A 21,879-nucleotide genomic window follows, 5' to 3' on the forward strand; every position below is an offset into this window, starting at 1 on the left:
CTACACAAATATATTGTGCGACGCGTAGTTGAAGAGACATTATGTGATAAACACAGAGATGCGTAAAACGATGGTACTCCGTGCAGGAAGTTTTAACACATTTACTCTTTAGTACTGAAGACACTCCTACAGTCGAGTCAAGTTAAGGAAATCCCTGATACCTGGCACCGCTTTTGACTGCTTTCAACTGCAAAGAACCGCAAACGGTTGTAGGCGGGAAGAATAGACGTCTATTCAATTATCAAGAGGCGTTGTCATAAGAGACGTTTATAAAATCGCGTTGTAGACGCGTGAAGTACATCTGCTTATAGATCTGTACACTATGCATATTTCTTTCTACGACTGTTTCATAATTTCGATGGGGTTTCACGAACACATGAAAATGAAATATTTTCGATATTACACGACAAACACTGTTTAATTTTTCATTTCGTTCCAAGTAGGAAATTAGCAAAATGAAAATCGGAGCAACGCCGGGTTTGTCAGCTATGTCAGTAAAATGGTAAAAAAACGATTCGGCAGAACAACCGGAAATACACCACTGACAAAAATTTCGTTTGGCATAGCCGAAAGCTTTCTTAGATAATCCTTCACTGAGGCGCGAAAAAAGAAGGAAGAAATTTGTGACAATGAGCGTTTGGAGCACAGAATTGTACGGCAGCCGGCCGTGGTGGTCCAGCGGTTCTAGGCGCTACAGTCTGGAACTGCGCGACCGCTACGGACGCAGGTTCGAATGGTTCAAATGGCTCTGGGCACTATGGGACTTAACTTCTGAGGTCATCAGTCCCCTACAACTTAGAACTACTTAAACTTAACTAACCTAAGGACATCACACAGATCCATGCCCGACGCAGGATTCGAGCCTGCGACCGTAGCGGTCGCGCAGTTCCAGAGTGTAGCGTCTAGAACCGCTCGACCACCCCGGCCGGCTCACGGGTTCGAATCCTGCCTCGGACATGGATGTGTGTGTTGTCCTTAGGTTAGTTAAGTTTAAGTAGTTCTAAGTTGTAGGGGACTGATGACCTCAGAAGTTAAGTCCCATAGTGCGCAGAGCCATTTGAACCAATTGTACGGTATTAAATCATGCAATGCGTGGAAACTGGAAAAGAACAGAACTGATGCGTTTCACATGTGGTGCGGAATAAGAACGTCGAAAATTAGCTGCTCCAATAAGATAACGGTTGGGGGGTTTATTCGTAAATCGACGAGGAGAGCTTTGATAAGATGAAGGGAGAGGTGATAGTACAAGTGATAAGGTATCAGCGAATAACTTGGATGATACTAGAGTGAGAGAGGGATTAACTTGCATAGTGTTGGAGAGCTGTAGAGGAAGGGAAATATGATGGTACATGTGGTAAGACACCAGGGATTTTTTTTTAATAGTCTGATGGGACTTAACTGCCTAGGTCATCAGTCCCTAAGCTTACACACTACTTGTTGTTGTTGTTGTTGTTGTTGTTGTCTTCAGTCCTGAGACTGGTTTGATGCAGCTCTCCATGCTACTCTATCCTGTGCATGCTTCTTCATCTCCCAGTACCTACTGCAACCTACATCCTTCTGAATCTGCTTAGTGTATTCATCTCTCGGTCTCCCTCTACGATTTTTACCCTCCACGCTGACCTCCAATGCTAAATTTGTGATCCCTTGATGCCTCAAAACATGTCCTACCAACCGATCCCTTCTTCTAGTCAAGATGTGCCACAAACTTCTCTTCTCCCCAATCCTACTCAATACCTCCTCATTAGTTATGTGATCTATCCACCTTATCTTCAGCATTCTTCTGTAGCACCACATTTCTAAAGCTTCTATTCTCTTCTTGCCCAAACTAGTTATCGTCCATGTTTCAATTCCATACATGGCTACACTCCAAACAAATACTTTCAGAAATGACTTCCTGATAGATAAATCTATATTCGATGTTAACAAATTTCTCTTCTTCAGAAACACTTTCCTTGCCATTGCCAGTCTACATTTTATATCCTCTCTACTTCGACCATCATCAGTTATTTTACTTCTTAAATAGCAATACTCCTTTACTACTTTAAGTGTCTCATTTCCTAATCTAATTCCCTCAGCATCACCCGACTTAATTCGACTACATTCCATTATCCTCGTTTTGCTTTTGTTGATGTTTATCTTATATCCTCCTTTCAAGACACTGTCCATTCCGTTCAACTGCTCTTCCAAGTCCTTTGCCGACTCTGACAGAATTACAATGTCATCGGCGAACCTCAAAGTTTTTACTTCTTCTCCAAGAATTTTAATACAACCTAAATTATCCTAAGTAGAAACACACACACCCATGCCCGAGGGAGGACACGAACCTCCTCCGGGACCGGCCGCACAGTGCATGACTGCAGCGCCCCAGACCACTCGGCAAAACCCGCGCGGCACCAGGGAATAACTTGCATGAGTGAGAGAGGAATTAATATGCAACGAGCTAGAGAGATGTAGAGAGTAATAATTGTAGGGGAAGGCAGAGATGGAATATTTCTAGTTAGTAACGGAGGACGTAGGATGTGAGTGCTACTCTGAGGTGAAGAGGTTGGCACAGTATAGGAACTCGTCACCGGCAGCATCGAAGCAGTCAGAAAGTTGATGTTGGGAAAACCTGGTGCGAAATGTGGCGATTCCCTTGCGTCGTGATACACCTGGCACCAACGTAGCTCAAATACTAGCTCTAACACCAACGAGGAAAACTTTTCACTTTGCCCCATTAAGAGCTCCATTGACTTACCCTTGCATCCTGCGACAGTCCACACTAATGCAACGTAGAAATAAGCTTCCGCTAGGGATCCCTTAGGATGCCGATGGCGAATCGGAACCGGAGACACACGCGATGCAGCAGCCGGGGACCAAGATGCGGCGTGTCCAGGTCCTGAGGACGTGCGCGGTCAGTGAAACGTTCCGACAGACTGCGGGGAAGGAATATGATGAGATGGACACAGTGGCGAGATTTGGAGGGGTGGTGGGCGGTTGAGGTGGGTGGACAGCGGAGGGGAACAGGCACAGGTAACAGGTTGGTGCTGCGAGTGCAACAGAAGAAGAGGACAGACTGCGGTGGGAAGCGAAGCGAACAGTTACTCGGTGCGAGCCGCACTAGATGTAGGTTGTCTAACGGGGCTTCGTGCAGGCCAGGAAGTCGTCAACTTCTCGCCACTGGCCGCTGTCTGTGCCCCCGGCAGCTGTGCCGACGGCCGATTTGAGGACTGAGTAGCACATACGGACTGACACACGCAAGTGAAAAACAAAATACGCTACTGGCGATTAAAAATGCTACACCAAGAAGAAATGCAGATAAACGGCCATTCATTGGACAAATATATTATACTACAACTGACATGTGATTACAGTTTGGCACAATTTGGGTGCATACATCCTGAGAAATAAGTACCCAGAACAACCAACTCTGGCCGTAATAACGGGAAGCAGGCGAACATTTTCTGTATCCAGAAAGGCCCGTACAGGACCTGCAACATGCGGTCGTCCGTTCTCCTGCTAAAATGTGGGGTTTCGCAGGGATCGAATGAATGGTAGAGCCACAGGTCGCAACAGATCTGAAATGTAACGTCCACTGTTCAAAGTGCCGTCAATGCGAACAAGAGGTGACCGAGACGTATAACCAGTGGCACCCCATACCACGACGCCTGGTGATACGCCAGTATGGCGATGATGAATACACGCTTCCAATGTGCATTCACCTCGATGCGACCACCGTGATGCTGTAAACACAACCTGAATTGATCCGAAAAAATGACGTTTTGACATTCGTGCATCCAGGTTCGTCGTCGAATACACCATTGCAGGCACTCCTGTCTGTGATGCAGCGTCAAGGGTAACCGCAGCCACGGTCTCCGAGCTGATAGTCCGTGTTGCTGCAAACGTCGTCGAACTGTTCGTGCAGATGGTTGTTATCCTGCAATCGTCCCCATCTGTTGGCTCAGGGATAGAGACGTGGCTGCACGATCCATGCGGATAAGATACCTGTCATCTCGACTGCTAGTGATACGAGGCCGTTGGGATCCAGCACGGCGTTCCGTATTACCCTCCTGAACCCATCGATTCCATATTCTGCTAACAGTCATTGGATCTCGACCGACGCGAGCAGCAATGTCGCAATACGATAAACCGCAATCGGGATAGGCTACAATCCGACATTTATCAAAGTCTCGTTACACGAGGCATCACAACAACATTTCACCAGGCAACATCGGTCAACTGCTGTTTGTGCACGAGAAATCGGTTGGAAACTTTGCTCATGTCAGCACGTTGTAGGTGTCGCCGCCGGCGCCAACCTTGTGTGAATGCTTTGAAAAGCTAATCATTTGCATATCACAGCATCTTCTTCCTGTCGGTTAAATTTGGCGTCTGTAGCACGTCATCTTCGTGGTGTAGCAATTTTAATGGCCAGTTGTGTATAAGGAAAAGGCTTAGGACTTCGCCGTACGGCAACAGAGTAAAAAATCTAAACTTTATGGTGGGCGGCGGAAGTTATTTTGAAAGACTGCCCCCCCCCCCCTCCCCCCCATCCCGTTCCAGTCGCGTATCGTTCGCGGTGAGAAAGACTGTCTGAAAGCCTCCCTGCGCGCTCGAATCTCTCTAATTTTACATTCGTGATCTCCTCGGGAGGTATAAGCAGGAGGAAGCAATATATTCGATACCTCATCCAGAAAACGCACCCTCTCGAAACCTGGACAGCAAGCTACACCGCGATGAAGAGCGGCTCTCTTGCAGAGTCTGGCACTTGAGTTTGTCAAACATCTCCGTAACGTTATCACGGTTACCAAATAACTCTGTGACGAAACGCGCCGCTCTTCTTTGCATCTTCTCTATCTTCTCCGCAAACCCGATCTGGTACGGATCCCACACTGATGAGCAGTACTCAAGTATAGGTCGAACGAGTGTTTTGTAAGCCACCTCCTTTGTTGATGGACTACATTTTCTAAGGACTCTCCCAATGGATCTCAATCTGGTACCCGCCTTACCAACAGTTAATTTTATATGATCATTCCACTTCAAATCGTTCCGCACGCATACTCCTAGATATTTTACAGAAGTAACTGCTACCAGTGTTTGTTCCGCTATCATATAATCATACAATAAAGGATCCTTCTTTCTATGTATTCGCAATACATTACATTTGTCTGTGCTAAGGGTCAGTTGCCACTCCCTGCACCAAGTGCCTATCCACTGCAGATCTTCCTGCATTTCGCTGCAATTTTCTAATGCTGCAACTTCTCTGTATACTACAGCATCATCCGCGAAAAGCCGCACGGAATTTCCGACACTATCTACTACGTCATTTACATACACTGTGAAAAGCAATGGTTCCATAACACTACCATGTGGCACGCCAGAGGTTACTTTAACGTCTGTAGACGTCTCTCCATTGAGAACAACATGCTGTGTTCTGTTTGCTAAAAACTCTTCAATCCAGCCACACAGCTGGTCTGATATTCCGTAGGCTCTTACTTTGTTTATCAGGCGACAGTGCGGAACTGTATCGAACGCCTCCCGGAAGTCAAAGAAAATGGCATCTACCTGGGAGCCTGTATCTAATATTTTCTGGGTCTAATGAACAAATAAAACGAGTTGGGTATCACACGATCGCTGTTTCCGAAATCCGTGTTGATTCCTACAGAGTAGAGTCTGGGTTTCCAGAAATGAAATGATACGCAATCAAAAAACATGTTTTAAAATTCTACAACAGATCGATGTCAGATATATAGTTTTGCGCATCTGCTCGACGACCCTTCTTGAAACCTGGAACTACCTGTGCTCTTTTCCAATCATTTGGAATCTTCCGTTCCTCTAGAGACTTGGGGTACAAGGGTGTTAGAAGGGAGGCAAGTTCTTTCGCGTACTCTGTGTAGAAACGAACTGGTATCCCGTCAGATCCAGTGGACTTTCCTCTGTTGAGTGATTCCAGTTGCTTTTCTATTCCTTGGGCACTTATTTCGATGTCAGCCATTTTTTCGTTCGTGCGAGGATTTAGAGAAGGAACTGCAGTGCGGTCTTCCTCTGTGAAACAGCAATACGGTGACTGGCTCTTCTAGGAACGCGCGCTGTCGCAATTTTAGCAGTATAACACACCGCGAGGCAGAACGCCTCTCTTGCAGCGTATGCCACAGGATTTGACTGATCACCTCGGTGACGCCTTCGCGACTACAAAACATACCTGTGACGAAAGGCGCTCCTCTTCTTTGGATCTGTTTCCTCTATCAGTCCTACCTGGTACGAATCTCAGACTGGCGACCAATATTCAAATATTAGTCGAACCAGTATTCTGCAAGGTACTTCCTTTGCTGAATGACTATCTACCCTGAGGATTCTTCTAATGAATCTCAGTCTAGAATGTGCTTGTTCGCAATTAGTTGTCCACTTTAAACCGGTCTGCAGGCATGCCCCTATACAGAGTGAGTCAGGAGGAAAGATACATGCTCTGAGGGGTGATAGTGATTCTCAACAAAAAACTTGAGATGGACGTATGACCTATTCCCAACGGCTTCCGCGATAGAACACATTTAATATCACCTTCGTACTTTTTTCTTGAATAACTCGAAAACCGCACCCTCCACCGAAAATGTGTCGCAGTGCAAAATTAAACTGTATTAAATTTCGTACAAAAAAGTTCAAATCCCTTTATTTCTCTAGAACTAATGGCTTGAAAAACTCGCTCGTCACGGATGCGCTGTAGCTTACGTAGTTTTTGTAAGTTAATTTGAGGTAGCATATTGATGTAGCAGGCTGAGTCGAACAGTTTGATACGGAACACTTAGCCGGCCGCCATGACCGAGCGGTTCTAGGCGCTTCAGTCTGGAACCGCGAGACCGCTACGGTCGCAGGTTCGAATCCTGCCTCGGGCATGGATGTGTGTGATGTCCTCAGGTTAGTTAGTTTTAAGTGGTTCTAAGTTCTAGGGGGCTGATGATCTCAGATGTTAATTCCCATAGTGCTCAGAGCCATTTAAACGGGACACTTGTGGTCTATCAAGTCGGGAAACTACCTCAAATTGGCAATGGACAAGAGTTATGAAATGTGGCTTTTCTTCATGTATATCAACGAATTAAACTGTATGGTTCACATATATACCGAATCAACTTCATTAGCATTATTCCATATCATTTACCTGCAATTAACACAAGGTTATAATAAGAGAACCGTAAGTTGTGAATTAATATAGTGTCGTAAATTTGAGCACAACTTATAACGACACACTCGTGGTTGCATTATATCATTCACAAAGAAATGCTAGGAGAAACAGGTATGTTGTAATTAAACAAATTATTAATTAGCAAAATTCGTAAATTTCAGCTTCCCAAAAACACATTTTTGGAACATTTACCAGTCATCTGATGTATTTAACGTGGCTTATGCACTTTATGTATCCTGCCAATAAGGAGAAACCAATTAGAGCAGTTGCAATTAACATTCTGATGTAAACATTATTGACTTTCAGTCATTTTGATACCTACGAAATTATGGTACACAACTTCAACGCGAAATTCCGGTTTGGCATTTTGTACCGTACCTCAGTTAATGTTAGGAATAAAATGGAAATGAGCTTATATGACATTGTTGACCGAGAGGCCACATCCGGGGAAGTTCGGCCGCCGAGTCTTATTTCATTCGACGCCAGATTGGGCGTCTTGCGCGCCGGTGATGACGATGGAATGATGACAGCACAACACCAAGTCCACGAGCGAAGAAAACCTCCGACCCGGCCTGGAATCGAACTCAGGCCGGTCCCGGCGGTGGTTCGTGTCCTCCCTCGGGGATGGTTGTGTGTGTTTGTCCGTAGGATACTTTAGGTTAAGTAGTGTGTAAGCTTAGGGACTGATCACCTTAGCAGTTAAGTCCCATAAGATTTCACACACATTTGAACATTTTTTTGAACTCGGTCCCGCTTGCATGGGAGATGAGCACGTTACCACCAAGCTAAGCAGGCGGACGATGGGAATAAAATGAAATGTCGCATCAAGATGTAATTAATGATTTTACGATAGGTGTTGTTACTGTAGCTTCATAACCAAAATTCCACGCAAAAGTCAAAAGCCCGATGGATTCAGAATAAATCATCATTTATTATCTTTAAAACTGTTCGAACAGTTGTTGTAAATCATTAAATTTTTATTATAAATTAGTAAATTTAATTGTTCTCGACAATAGGCCAAACAACACATTGTTAAGATAGGAAACACAGCGTGGTCCATTGATCGTGACCGGGCCAAATATCTCACGAAATAAGCATCATACGAAAAAGCACAAAGAACGAAACGTGTCTAGCTTGAAGGGGGAAACCAGATGGCGCTATGGTTTGCCCGCTAGATGGCGCTGCCGTAGGTCAAACGGATATCAACTGCGTTTTTTTTAAATAGGAACACCCATTGTTTATTACATATTCGTGTACTACGTAAAGAAATATGAATGTCTTACTTGGACCACTTTTTTCGCTTTGTGATCGATGTCGCTGTAATAGTCACAAACATATGGCTCACAATTTTAGACGAACAGTTGGTAACAGGTAGCTTTTTTTAAATTAAAATACCGAACGTAGCTACGTTTGGACATTTTATTTCGGTTGTTCCAATGTGATACATCTACGTTTCTGAACTTATCATTTCTGAGAATTCATGCTGTTACAGCGTGATTACCTGTAAATACCACATTAATGCAATACATGCTCAAAATGATGTGTGTGAACCTCAATGCATTTGGCAATACGTGTAACGACATTCCTCTCAACAGCGAGTAGTTTGCCTTCCGTAATGTTGGCACATGCATTGACAATGAGCTGACGTATGCTGTCAGGCGTTGTCGGTGCATCACGATAGCAAATATCCTTCAACTATCCCACAGAAAGAAATCCGGGGACGTCAGATCCGGTGAATGTGCGGGCTACGGTATGGTGCTTCGACGATCACCCCACCTACCACGAAATATGCTATTCAATACCGCTTCAACCGCACGCGAGCTAGGTGCCGGACATCCATCATGTTGGAAGTACATCGACATTCTGTCATACAGTGAAACATCTTGTAGTAACATCGATACAACATTTAGATTACCATCGATAAAATGGGGGCCAATTATCCTTCCTCCCATAATGCTGCACCATACATTAACCCGCCAAGGTCGCTGATGTTCCACTTGTCGCAGCCGTCATGGATTTTCCGTTGCCCAATAGTGCATATTATGCCGGTTTACGTTACCGCTGTTGGTCAATAAAGCTTCGCCGCTAAATACAACGCGTGCAAAAAATCTGTCATCGTTCCGTACTTTCTCTTGTGCCCAGTGGCAGAACTGTACACGACGTTCAAAGTCGTCGCCATGCAGTTCCTGGTGCATAGAAATATGGTACGGGAGCAATCGATGTTGATGTAGCATTCTCCACACCGACGTTTTTGAGATTCCCGATTCTCGCGCAGTTTGTCTGCTACTGATGTGCGGATTAGCCGCGACAGCAGCTAAAACACCTACTTGGGCATCATCATTTGTTGCAGATCGTGGTTGAAGTTTCACATGTGGCTGAACACTTCCTGTTTCTTTAAATATCCGGCGAACGGTCCGGACACTTGGATGATGTCGTCCAGGATACCGAGCAGCATACATAGCACACGTGCGTTGGGCATTTTGATCACAACAGCCATACATCTACACGATATCGACCTTTTCCGCAATTGGTAAACGGTCCATTTTAACACGGGTAATGTATCACGCAGCAAATACCGTTCGAACTAGCGGAATATTACGTGACAGCACGTACTTATACGTTTGTGACTGTTACAGAGCCGTCTATGACAAAGCGAAAAAAGTTGTCCAACTAAAACATTCATATATCCTTACGTACTACACGAATATGTAACAAAAAATGGGGATTCCTATTTTTAAAAAAAGCGCAGTTGATATCCGTTGACCTATGGCAGCGCCATCTAGCGGGCCGACCATAGCGCCACCTGGTTTCCCCCTTCAAGCTAGACGAGTTTCGTTCTTTGTAGTTTTTTCGTTTGACGCTTATTTCGTGGGATATTTGGCCCGGTCAGTAGCAACGGGCCCCCCCTGTATATTGAGTGGTGCAAGGCACTTGAAACCAGTCGCAGTCTGGACTACGCAATGACGCAAAATCTGTTAGCAGTTGCTGCGTGAACATCTTTGGAAATGGTTACGGAAAATACGTCTGCTGTTACAATGTGTTGGAAAATACTATTTCAGCATCCAAGTTTGCATCACTTCCGAAATCTAGGCAAATCTGCAAAGTGAATCCCCTAATGGACTTTACTGGTGGAGGGGATTCGACGGTACTTCACTGTAGAAACTACATCACTCTCATATCACTATCTATCTCTCGTAGCCGGCTGCTATGACCGAGCGGTTCTAGGCGCTTCAGTCCGGAACCGCGCTGCTGCTTCGGTCGCAGGTTCGAATCCTGGGTCAGGCACGGATGTGTGCGAAGTCCTTAGGTTAGTCCAGGGGACTGATGACCTTAGATGCTTAGTCCCATAGTGCTCAGAGAAGCCAGAACTGCAGTTGGAGCAGCGCCGGACAGTCCAGGGCGAACTTACGGCGCGGTTCTTCCCTCGGCCTGTAAACAGGATCTGGCGCGTCGGTACAAGTAAACACTGGCGGGAACACCGCGGCGGCCGCTGCGAGACAAAGACATTAGCGCAGGGGCCAGAATTGGCGGTCGAGACCCGGCGTTCGCCACACGCGCTAATCTCCGCTGCGGCCACGTGGTCGCCTCTGACATAAGACAAGCTGTCACCTTACGCGGGGCTGAGTCGTTAATTGCCACGGGTTGCTTCCCCATCCCGAGTTCATTACTGGTTACGTAATTAGGTAATAGTACAGGAATATACTGATCTGCCAGAACATTATGACCAGCTGCCTAATAGCCGCTATGGCCACATTGAGGCTTCGGCCACATTGGGCGCAATGGGGCGTGAGCGGGTCGCTGGAGAGAGTTGGCACCACATTTTCACACACGTCACCCAATTCCGAGGAGGGGGCGATGAGCTCTGACGCCACCTTCAATCACATCCCAGATTGGGTTCAGACCTGGCGAGTTGAGAGGACAGCACATCAACTGGACTCGCCTTTGTGTTCCTCCGACCACTCCATCACACTCCGGGCCTTGCGACATGGTGCGTTATCTTGCTGAAAAATGACACTGCCACTCGGAAACACGATAGTCATGAAGGGGTGTACTTCATTGCCGTCACGGAGCCTTGCACGAGCTTCACTCGACCCATGGGTGTTCCCCAGAGTATTGCACAGTCGCCGCCATATTGTCTCTGTCCCACAGTGCAGGTGTCGTGGAGCTGTTCCCCTGGAAGATGACGGATTCACGCCCTCCCACGGGCACGATGAACAAGCTATTGGGATTAATCAGACAGTGCGGCGCTCTGCCACTGAGCCAACGCCCAGCGCCGGCGGTCACGTGCTCATTTGAGTCCTAGTTGCCGATGTCATGGTGTTAACATTGGCACATGCACGGGTCGTCGACAGTGGAGGGTCACGGCTACGAGCGTTGACGTCCATGGTTACGGCTGTTTGGTGCACTGTGTGTTCAGACACAGTTGTACTCTGCCCAGCATTAAAGTCTGATGTTAACGCCCCCACAGTTCGCCACCCATCCTGTTTCACCAGTCTACAAACGCCCAACCCCTCGACGCCTGGGCGTGATTTCACCTCGGTTTCGCCATGTACTGAAGACACTCTCCACAGCACTCGTCGTGCAGTCTGAGAAATGGTCGAGCCGAGCCTCTGCACCATCACAATCTGCCCTCGGTCAAACTCTGACAGATCGGGCGCTTCCCCCATTCTACACGCACACAGCACGCTCTCTGGTACTACACGCACCGTGCGTGCATTCATACCTCTTGCTAAGTGACCCTGCTGTCGCCTGGACGGGTTTATTTCTGTAGTAGAGCGGTGGTTACAATGTTCTGGCTGATAAGTGAAATATCTACATTACTAAACGTCTAAGGCGAAGCACTGGCCTGGTACCGAGTTACCTACCTAACGACTTCCAAGGCAACAAATTCTCATTTTCAAAAAATGGCTCTGAGGACTATGGGACGTAACTTCTGAGGTCATCAGTCCGCTAGAACTTAGAAATACTTAAACTTAACTAACTTAAGGACATCACACACATCCATGCCCGAGGCAGGATTCGAACCTGCGACCGTAGCGGCCGCGTTGTTCCGGACTGAACCGCCTAGAACCGCTCGGCCACACAGGCCGCCATTTGATTTTCAATATATCACACAGTCATTGACTGAACTAAGAATTTATACATATTCAACTACGAGATTTGCAACTTCAACAGTATACTAATGTCGTGTGACGAGGGCCTCCCGTCGGATAGACCGTTCGCTGGGTGCAAGTCTTTCGATTAGACGCCACTTCCGCTACTTGCGCGTCGATGGGGATGAATGCAAATTTCGCATACAGACGTATGACACAAGTGACACCCAGTCACCTGACCACGTTTGACGTCCGTGAGTTCCGCGGAGCGCCCCATTCTGCTCTCTCACGATGTTTAATGACGCCTGAAGTCGCTGATATGGAGTACCTGGCAGTAGGTGGCAGCACAACGCACCTAATATGAAAATGTATGTTTTTGCAGTGTCTGGATACTCTTGGTCACAAAGTGCAGACAGAAAGACCGTTTACCCTATCATTACACGAATGCAGAGCAATCACTGGAGGCAGTCACTTCCCTAGAACACCGGGGAGCATCCGTACAGAGCCATTTGAAATGGAGCGATCATGTAAGGCGTAAGGCACATGCTAGACTTAAGATTCATTGGTAGAATCCTCAGGAAATGTAGCCAATCAACAAAAAAAGTAGCTTACAAAACACTTGTTCGACCAGTACCTGAATACTTCTCGTCAATATGGAATCCGTACCAGATAGGATCAATAGAGGAAACAGAGAGGATCCAGAGAAGAGCAGCGCATTTCGTCACAGATGCATTTAGTAAGTACGAAAGCGCCACGGAGATCGTCAGCCAACTCCGGCGGCAGACGCTGCAAAAGAGGCGTTGTGCATCATGCTGTAGTCTAGTGTTAAAAGTTTCGAAGTGTACGTTCCTTGAAGACTCAACCAATACACTATTTTTTGTTCCTATACAACTAACGTCATGCGCGGAAGAACGGGGTAACTCTCAAATGCAGAAGCTTAGAGGTAAGTGTTGCCATCTGTTGCTGTTGTAACATTACAGGACATATTGGGACATATTGAAGTATTCGATACTGTAGACTTTTAGGGGATGTCGATACAGATATGCAAAATGTAAAGGGAAACTTTGGTGATGTTTAAATATTGTACTGTGTCAATATTAGGACATTTTGCACAGAAAGAACAAAAATAGAATTAATGCAAATATATATATTAGTGTTAGTAACCTATTTTCATTCAATTTTGTAATTATATTTCATTTTGTAAAAGAAAGACTCACTGTTTGCTGTAGCTCTGATTAATTGTATAAATTATCAGTTTTGAGCTAAATTATTTCGTATAATATCGACAAGATACTTTTAAAAACTCACCAGCTAAAGAGAAAGTCTGAAAATGAACGTTTAATGCACACTTCTGGAACTTTCTATGGAGAAATTCTATATTATGATCGCAAAAATACGAAAACTTGTGAAAACTGTTTCATAACCTAATTTCGAAAGACGATTTGTATCAAGAAATATTGCTAAAAAGATTTATTTACGTTTTGAAACTCGATTTAAATCATTTTACATATAAACAGTTGTTCTAAATCACTCAAGAAATATCCAGAATCAAATGTCAAGATATTTCTGGAAACATCGGTACAAATCTGGTGAAGGTTATCCAGAAGCTGGTAGAAAAATGTTATAAAATCTATTTGGAAATTATGCTTGTAAGAATTTATATGTACTGATCCTTTTACTTACTTTAATCTGTACTAAAATTCTGCGATGTCTAATTTAGTTTTAAGTCGTGAATTGCTATCGTATTGTAAGCAAAACATTGTCAAAGACTCTCATTGTTTGGAAAGATATTAATACACCTAGGAGTTGTCAGTTGCCAGTTCGGATATGCAGTGCGGTTAGCTCTGAGAGTCGGTTGTTGAGTCTGTGAAGTGTGTCAGTTCTGTTTGTAAATAAACGTCTGTAATGAAGAATTACTTGTCGTCAATATGAACTCAAGACCTTTTGCACGAAGCAGACACCTCCTAATGCAACGTTTTAATTTGGTGTTGAGGAGCTGGGATGTTATAATTTGGTGTTGAGGAGCTGAAATGTTATAATTTGGTGGAGGAACTGGGATGTTATACTGTGTAAGGGTACTAATGAAAACTGACATTGATCTCGCCTTTAAGTGATATTTAGGGGTGAGACCAATGTCAATTTTGATAGTTCCTGTACCCAGCAACAGATGGCTACACTTGCCTCTAAGCTTCTGCATTTGAGAGTTAGTCCATTTTTCAGCGCATGTCCTCAGTTACAGAGATTCGAGCCCTCACGGAAGCTTACCGGCAATTTTTCTTCCTTGCGAGCCACCCGCGACTGGAACTGGAAAAGTGGCGCAGTATCCTCCGGCACATACCGTTAGCGGCCTGCGTAGTATACATGCAGATGTAGTCGACAGTTGCGTCACTCGCGCCTTACATAAACGCACGCACTAACGACCTGCCCTGAGGCGTAAAGTTTGCGCAAGGCACTTTTACCAGCAGCGATGGCGTCTGAAACATGTCGCGTCGACGGTCTCGCTATTAAGGTCACCCGCCTAGGCACGGCACTCCGTGCTAATAGCTGCTCGGTCGTAGGTGTGCATACTTGTACATGTATGCGCGCATACATAAAGAAACGCTCATGCCACATCGCTTCATCGCGACAGATTTTATCCTATCGTTCGGCAGAAGACCTTCATATTTACCGATGAAAGCGCAAACTGAAGATACTGAACAGTGTTACTTAGTGAATATTTTATAGTCTGGTTCAAAATGGCTCTGAGCACTATGGGACTTAACTTCTGAGGTCATCAGTCCCCTAGAACTTAGAAGTACTTAAACCGAACTAAACTAAGGACATCACACACATCCATGCCCGAGGCAGGATTCGAACCTGCGAACGCGGTTCCAGACTGAAGCGCCTAGAACCGCTCGGCCACATAGGGCAGCTTTATCGTCTGTCTAGGCTCCACATACAGGGTGTAAATTTTAAGTTGACAAACCAGAATAATTCGGAAAATAAGCTTCACACGAAAAAATGTGAAGTTGATGATTTTCGAAGGGGACATCTGCTGGTGCTAAAATTAGCGCGCCATCCCAGTCCCCTGGGGGTAGGACGGGAGGGAAATTTTAAATTTCAAATGCGAACCACCATATTTTATTGCAGAATCAGATTGTACATAAAAAACTACGCACATTTTGTCTTAAACATTTGTTTTGATTGTTTGTAGATGGCGCTGTAATTCAAGAAAATCCATGATCTCATTTTTGCGTGGAAAATAGTTACGGATAAATAAAAAATACTTATTTAGTTCGTAAATTTTGATTCGCTAAAACTAAAGCGCTCCCTCTCTCCCCATAGGGTGGGATTTGAGAGAGAGGAATTAGAGTTTTACAAATGTTGACCCACATATTAATTTTTTACGCAGATTCGGATAAGTTTTGTTTGTTTGGTGCTCCTGAGGCCACAACTTTTAATTATCAAACAAATGATCTGACTATCCAACTAACTAACGAAGCATCCTACTTACTAAAAAGTGAACTCATTAACTAAAAAACTAACTGACTCACGAACCTAATATTTTATAATAAAAATTAATATGTGGGTCAACATTTGTAAAACTCTAATTCCTCTCTCTCAAACCCCACCATATGGGGAGACAGGGAGAGTTTTAGTTTTAGTGAATCAAAATTTAAGAAGTAAATTAGTAGAGATGTACTTTTCGTTTCTTTTTGATGGCTGTGAGTACTACGGCATTCGGCCTAGCAGCAACTGCCTTGTGGTCGCTAATCCCTCTTTTCGCCACGATACTCCCTATTTGTACAGGATTATTTGTTGATAAGAGGTCAAATATGCTTTCGGAGACGTACACGCTTCGAGTGGGCTCATGAATTAATTGCTGAAAATAATTTTCTGAGAAAGCATTCAGTGCATCTGATGGGAAGTTCTACATGCAGTCGCAAATCCGATCCGCTACCGGATAAGCACGTAATTTTTCTTTCTTCTTTTTTTTTTTCACTAGGCGGCAGTGCGGAACGGTGTGCGATGCCTTCCTCGTGTCAAGGAACACGGCATCAGCCTGAGCGCCTTTGTCCACTGCGCTGTGCAGCTCACCGACAAACCGAGTGAACCGTGTTTCACAAGATTTTTGTTTACGGAATCTATGTTGATTTTCACGCATTCATAATGCATCAACACCAGGCAAGTTCCACATTTTTGGAACAGATTGACGTGTCCCTCTTTCACTCACATGCTCTCTCTCTCTCTCTCTCTCTCTCTCTCACGTACTTTAAGCGTTCCAGAGCCCGCTAGCTGTCGTAAATTACACGCCCACTGGGTTCACTTTTAGCCGCAAGGTCCCGGGGTTAATGCTGAGACCTTGCTTGTTTTCGTCGACCTCAACTAGCTGCACGTAGCTGTTACCCACGTCACACACACACTAACACACACGCACACCCACATACAGACATACTGCACTATGTTCCTCGTAGCACGGCTGTCTGGTACAGTTGTCATTACGAGGAAAGAGGAGAAGGTGGGTGGACTTTAAATTTACTCTTACTCAGTGTTACAGGGTGAAAGAACGAAACCAAATAATAACGGTGACATCAAAAATAACAAGCTCATGCACACTAGCTAGCCCACATGCTTACTCTGTTAACTACACTCCTGGAAATGGAAAAAAGAACACATTGACACCGGTGAGTCAGACCCACCATACTTGCTCCGGACACTGCGAGGGGGCTGTACAATCAATGATCACACGCACGGCACAGCGGACACACCAGGAACCGCGGTGTTGGCGCGTCGAATGGCGCTAGCTGCGCAGCATTTGTGCACCGCCGCCGTCAGTGTCAGCCAGTTTGCCGTGGCAAGCGGAGCTCCATCGCAGTCTTTAACACTGGTAGCATGCCGCGACAGCGGGGACGTGAACCGTATGTGCAGTTGACGGACTTTGAGCGAGGGCGTATAGTGGGCATGCGGGAGGCCGGGTGGACGTACCGCCGAATTGCTCAACACGTGGGGCGTGAGGTCTCCACAGTACATCGATGTTGTCGCCAGTGGTCGGCGGAAGGTGCACGTGCCCGTCGACCTGGGACCGGACCGCAGCGACGCACGGATGCACGCCAAGACCGTAGAATCCTACGCAGTGCCGTAGGGGACCGCACCGCCACTTCCCAGCAAATTAGGGACACTGTTGCTCCTGGGCTATCGGCGAGGACCATTCGCAACCGTCTACATGAAGCTAGGCTACGGTCCCGCACACCGTTAGGCCGTTTTCCGCTCACGCCCCAACATCGTGCAGCCCACCTCCAGTGGTGTCGCGACAGGCGTGAATGGAGGGACGAATGGAGACGTGTCGTCTTCAGCGATGAGAGTCGCTTCTGCCTTGGTGCCAATGATGGTCGTATGCGTGTTTGGCGCCGTGCAGGTGAGCGCCACAATCAGGACTGCATACGACCGAGGCACACAGGGCCAACACCCGGCATCATGGTGTGGGGAGCGATCTCCTACACTGGCCGTACACCTCTGGTGATCGTGGAGGGGACACTGAATAGTGCACGGTACATCCAAACCGTCATCGAACCCATCGTTCTACCATTCCTAGACCGGCAAGGGAACTTGCTGTTCCAACAGGACAATGCACGTCCGCATGTATCCCGTGCCACCCAACGTGCTCTACAAGGTGTAAGTCAACTACCCTGGCCAGCAAGATATCCGGATCTGTCCCCCATTGAGCATGTTTGGGACTGGATGAAGAGTCGTCTCACGCGGTCTGCACGTCACGTCCAGCACGAACGCTGGTCCAACTGAGGCGCCAGGTGGAAATGGCATGGCAAGCCGTTCCACAGGACTACATCCAGCATCTCTACGATCGTCTCCATGGGAGAATAGCAGCCTGCATTGCTGCGGAAGGTGGATATACACTGTACTAGTGCCGACATTGTGCATGCTCTGTTGCCCGTGTCTATGTGCCTGTGGTTGTGTCAGTGTGATCATGTTATGTATCTGACCCCAGGAATGTGTCAATAAAGTTTCCCCTTCCTGGGACAATGAATTCACGGTGTTCTTATTTCAATTTCCAGGAGTGTAATAGAGTACGCGAAGGAACTTGCTCCTCTTCTTGCAGCGATGTACAGTAGGTCTCTAGAAGAGCGCAGCGTTCCAAAAGATTGGAAAAGGGCACAGATCAACCCCGTTTTCAAGAAGGGACGTCGAAAAGATGTGCAGAACTATAGACCTAAATCTCTAACGTCTATCAGTTGTAGAATTTTGGAACACGTATTATGTTCGATTCTAATGACTTTTCTGGAGACTAGAAATCTACTCTGTAGGAATCAGTATGGGTTTCGAAAAAGACGGTCGTGTGAAACCCAGCTCGTGCTATTCGTCCACGAGACTCAGAGGGTCATAGACACGGGTTCCCAGGTAGAGGCCGTGTTTCTTGACTTCCGGAAGGCGTTCGATACATCTCCCCACGGTCGTTTAATGGACAAAGTAAGAGCATATGGACTATCAGACCAATTGTGTGATTGGACTGAAGAGTTCCTAGATAACAGAACGCAGCATGTCATTCTCAATGGAGAGAAGTCTTCCGAAGTAAGAGTGATTTCAGGTGTGCCGCAGGGGAGTGTCTTAGGACCGTTGCTATTCACAATATACATAAATGACCTGGTGGATGACATCGGAAGTTTACTGAGGCTTTTTGCGGATGATGCTTTAGTATATCGAGAGGTTGTAAGAATGGAAAATTGTACTGAAATGCAGGAGGATCTGCAGCGAATTGACGCTTGGTGCAGGAAATGCCAATCGAATCTTAATGAAGACAAGTGTAATGTGCTGCGAATACATAGAGAGAAAGATCCTTTATCATTTAGCTACAATATAGAAGGTCAGCAAATGGAAGCAGTTAATTCCATAAATTATCTGGGAGTACGCATTAGAAGTGATTTAACATGGAATGATCATAAAAAGTTGATCGTCGGTAAAGCAGATGCCAGACTGAGATTCATTGGAAGAAACCTAAGGAAATGCAATCCGAAAACAAAGGAAGTAGTTTACAGTACACTGGTTCACCCACTGCTTGAATACTGCTGAGCAGTGTGGGATCCGCACCAGGTAGGGTTGATAGACGAGATAGAGAAGATCCAACGGAGAGCAGCGCGCTTCGTTACAGGATCATTTAGTAATTGCGAAAGCGTTACGGAGATGATAGATAAACTCCAGTGGAAGACTCTGCACGAGAGGCGCTCAGTAGCTCGGTACGGGCTTTTGTTAAAGTTTCGAGAACATACCTTCACCGAAGAGTCAAGCAGTATATTGCTCCCTCCTACGTATATCTCGCGAAGAGACCATGAGGATAAAATCAGAGAGATTAGAGCCCACACAGAAGCATACCGACAATCCTTCTTTCCACGAACAATACGAGGCAGGAATAGATGGGAGAACGGATACAAGTACTCAAGGTACCCTCCGCCACACACCGTCAGGTGGCTTGAGGAGTATCTGTTATCTAGGAACTCTTCAATACAGTCACACAATTGGTCCGATAGAAGATATGCTCTTACGTTGTTCACTAAACGACTGTGGGGAACTGTGTCAAACGCGTTGCGGAAGTCAAGAAACACAGCATCTACCTGGGAACCAGTGTCTATGCCCCTCTGAGTCTCGTCTTTTTCGAAACCTATTCTGATTCCTACAGAGTAGATTTCTAGTCTCCAGAAAAGACATTATACTCGAACATAATACGTGTTCCAAAATTCTACAACTGATGCACGTTAGAGATACAGCGTATGTGAACGTTACAGGATTGTTTTTCCTCTCATCTGCATTAACTTACAGTTAGCCATCTTCGCGATACGTTCGCCGTATTAGACCGCTCGTCCCGAGCGGAGCCAAGGCATTCCCCCGTCGGAGACAATTTCGACAGGAAATAGCTCTGCGAGGGAAGACAGATTCCGCGAGTCTGCCGCCAAGATGGGGTCGATTCGTCGCGGGGGTGAGTTACGGTGGGGGTGGGAGTCGGTCGCCGGCTCCCTGTGAAAATGCCTCCTGCCCGTGCGGCATGCGAGAAAGCGTCACGCCACGGTGAACATCCTGCCTCGCCGAACGCACGTTACGAGGAGCACTCATGAAGGCCTAAATATCACCTCGAGAACAGTTTCTGTTGTGGTCTACAGTCCTGAGACATTATTGCACCCCCTCGTGCTCTTACGGCTTTAAGGACAGCCCTGCAGGATTCATGGAGTCAGTTCCCTCCAGCACTACTCCAGACATGAGTCGAGTTGCGGCACTTCTGCACGCTCCAGGGGACCCTACACGATATTAGGCCGGTGTACCAGATTCTTTGGCTCTTCAGTGTATACAACAAAAGACTATCAAAGGTTCGAACAGCTCTGAGCGCTATAGGACTCAACTGCTGTGGTCATCAGTCCCCTAGAACTTAGAACTACTTAAACCTAACTAACCTAAGGACATCACACACATCCATGCCCGAGGCAGGTTTCGAACCTGCGACCGTAGCAGTCGGACGGTTCCGGACTGCGCGCCTAGAACCGCGAGACCACCGCTGCCGGCAAAAGATTATCCGTTATGTATGTATACTCTCTTAATTAATTAGTGGACGTTGTGTCCAACCCCCCCCCCCCCCCCCCCCATTTTGAGTTCCCTCAATTAATGGATGCCCCACTATGTGACGCTGGAACATCGCGCTACACGCTGAGTCAGCAGGCCCTGGGCCAAGCCCGCTGTCGGCTTTCTTGGCAGCGCGTAACACATCTCGTGTAAATTGGGCGTCTCCGCGTTCCAGGCAAAACGCGATCCCGGGCCGACATCCTAGAAGGCGCAGGAAATCCCTCGTTTAGGCGGCAGCAAGCAGGATTGATGGCTCCAGTTGAGCCCACGGCCACGGCCGCCGACGAATGCCTTGTTTACGACGGATTCCTGCCCGGCTGCGTCCAGTTTGCGCAGCGGTGACCACGGCGCTCTCCTGCACAGTGGGTCGCCCCGGACAATTTGTAATAGGTGCGGGGGAGTGACAGCAACAAACACCCGCAATGAAGCCTCACCTGTACTGCGAGGCCTCAGCCACATGACAGCGAATGGGAAGCCACGAGGAGAGAACTACTATTCGCCGACAATTCCGCAGTCTACGCTGCCCGCCGGTCGGTGTGGCCTAGAGGTTCTAGGCGCTTCAGTCTGGACCCGCACGACCCCCACGGTCGCACGTTTGAATCCTGCCTCGGGCATGGATGTGTGTGATGTCATTAGGATAGTAAGGCTTAAGTACTTCTAAGTTCTAGGGCACTGATGACCTCAAATGTTAAGTCCCATAGTGCTCAGAGCCATATGAACCATTTTTTTCTACCCTGCCATTCGCAAGAATCTGCCTACATGCGTTTACACTGCAGAGAACGGAAGACAACTCTACGATCACACACTACGAACGCTGAGTTAATGCTTTTTGTTCCCATTCTGCTAATAATCCGCACACAGAAAACAACACTGAGCAGCTCACTATGCAAAACGTTTGTACGTCAGAAAGTTGCCGCTTATCGCTGACTTCACATTACAGCTGAGCAGCAAATTTAAAAGCAGGACTGCTCACCCGTATGGGATCCGTGCCAGATAGGGTTGACAGAAGAGATAGAGAGGATCCAACGGAGAGCA

At 46.6% G+C, this 21,879-nt stretch overlaps 1 protein-coding gene across 12 annotated transcripts in view; it reads right to left on the bottom strand.

Moving 5' to 3' along the window:
- LOC126294996 (neprilysin-2-like) overlaps positions 1-21,879 on the bottom strand; it is a 485,741-nt gene that overhangs the window by 181,567 nt on the left and 282,295 nt on the right. Inside the window, exon 1 of one of the 12 annotated variants that reach the window (XM_049987249.1) lies at positions 2,738-2,998. The exons of the other annotated variants lie outside the window; for them this stretch is intronic. Within the exon in view, the coding sequence (XP_049843206.1) occupies positions 2,738-2,745 (8 nt within the window). The 5' untranslated portion in view covers positions 2,746-2,998. Of the gene's footprint in view, positions 1-2,737; positions 2,999-21,879 lie in introns of those variants that run through there. 12 annotated transcript variants of the gene reach the window in all.

Source organism: Schistocerca gregaria, chromosome 11 (assembly GCF_023897955.1).
Source record: "Schistocerca gregaria isolate iqSchGreg1 chromosome 11, iqSchGreg1.2, whole genome shotgun sequence".
NCBI classification, from domain to species: Eukaryota; Metazoa; Arthropoda; class Insecta; order Orthoptera; family Acrididae; genus Schistocerca; species Schistocerca gregaria.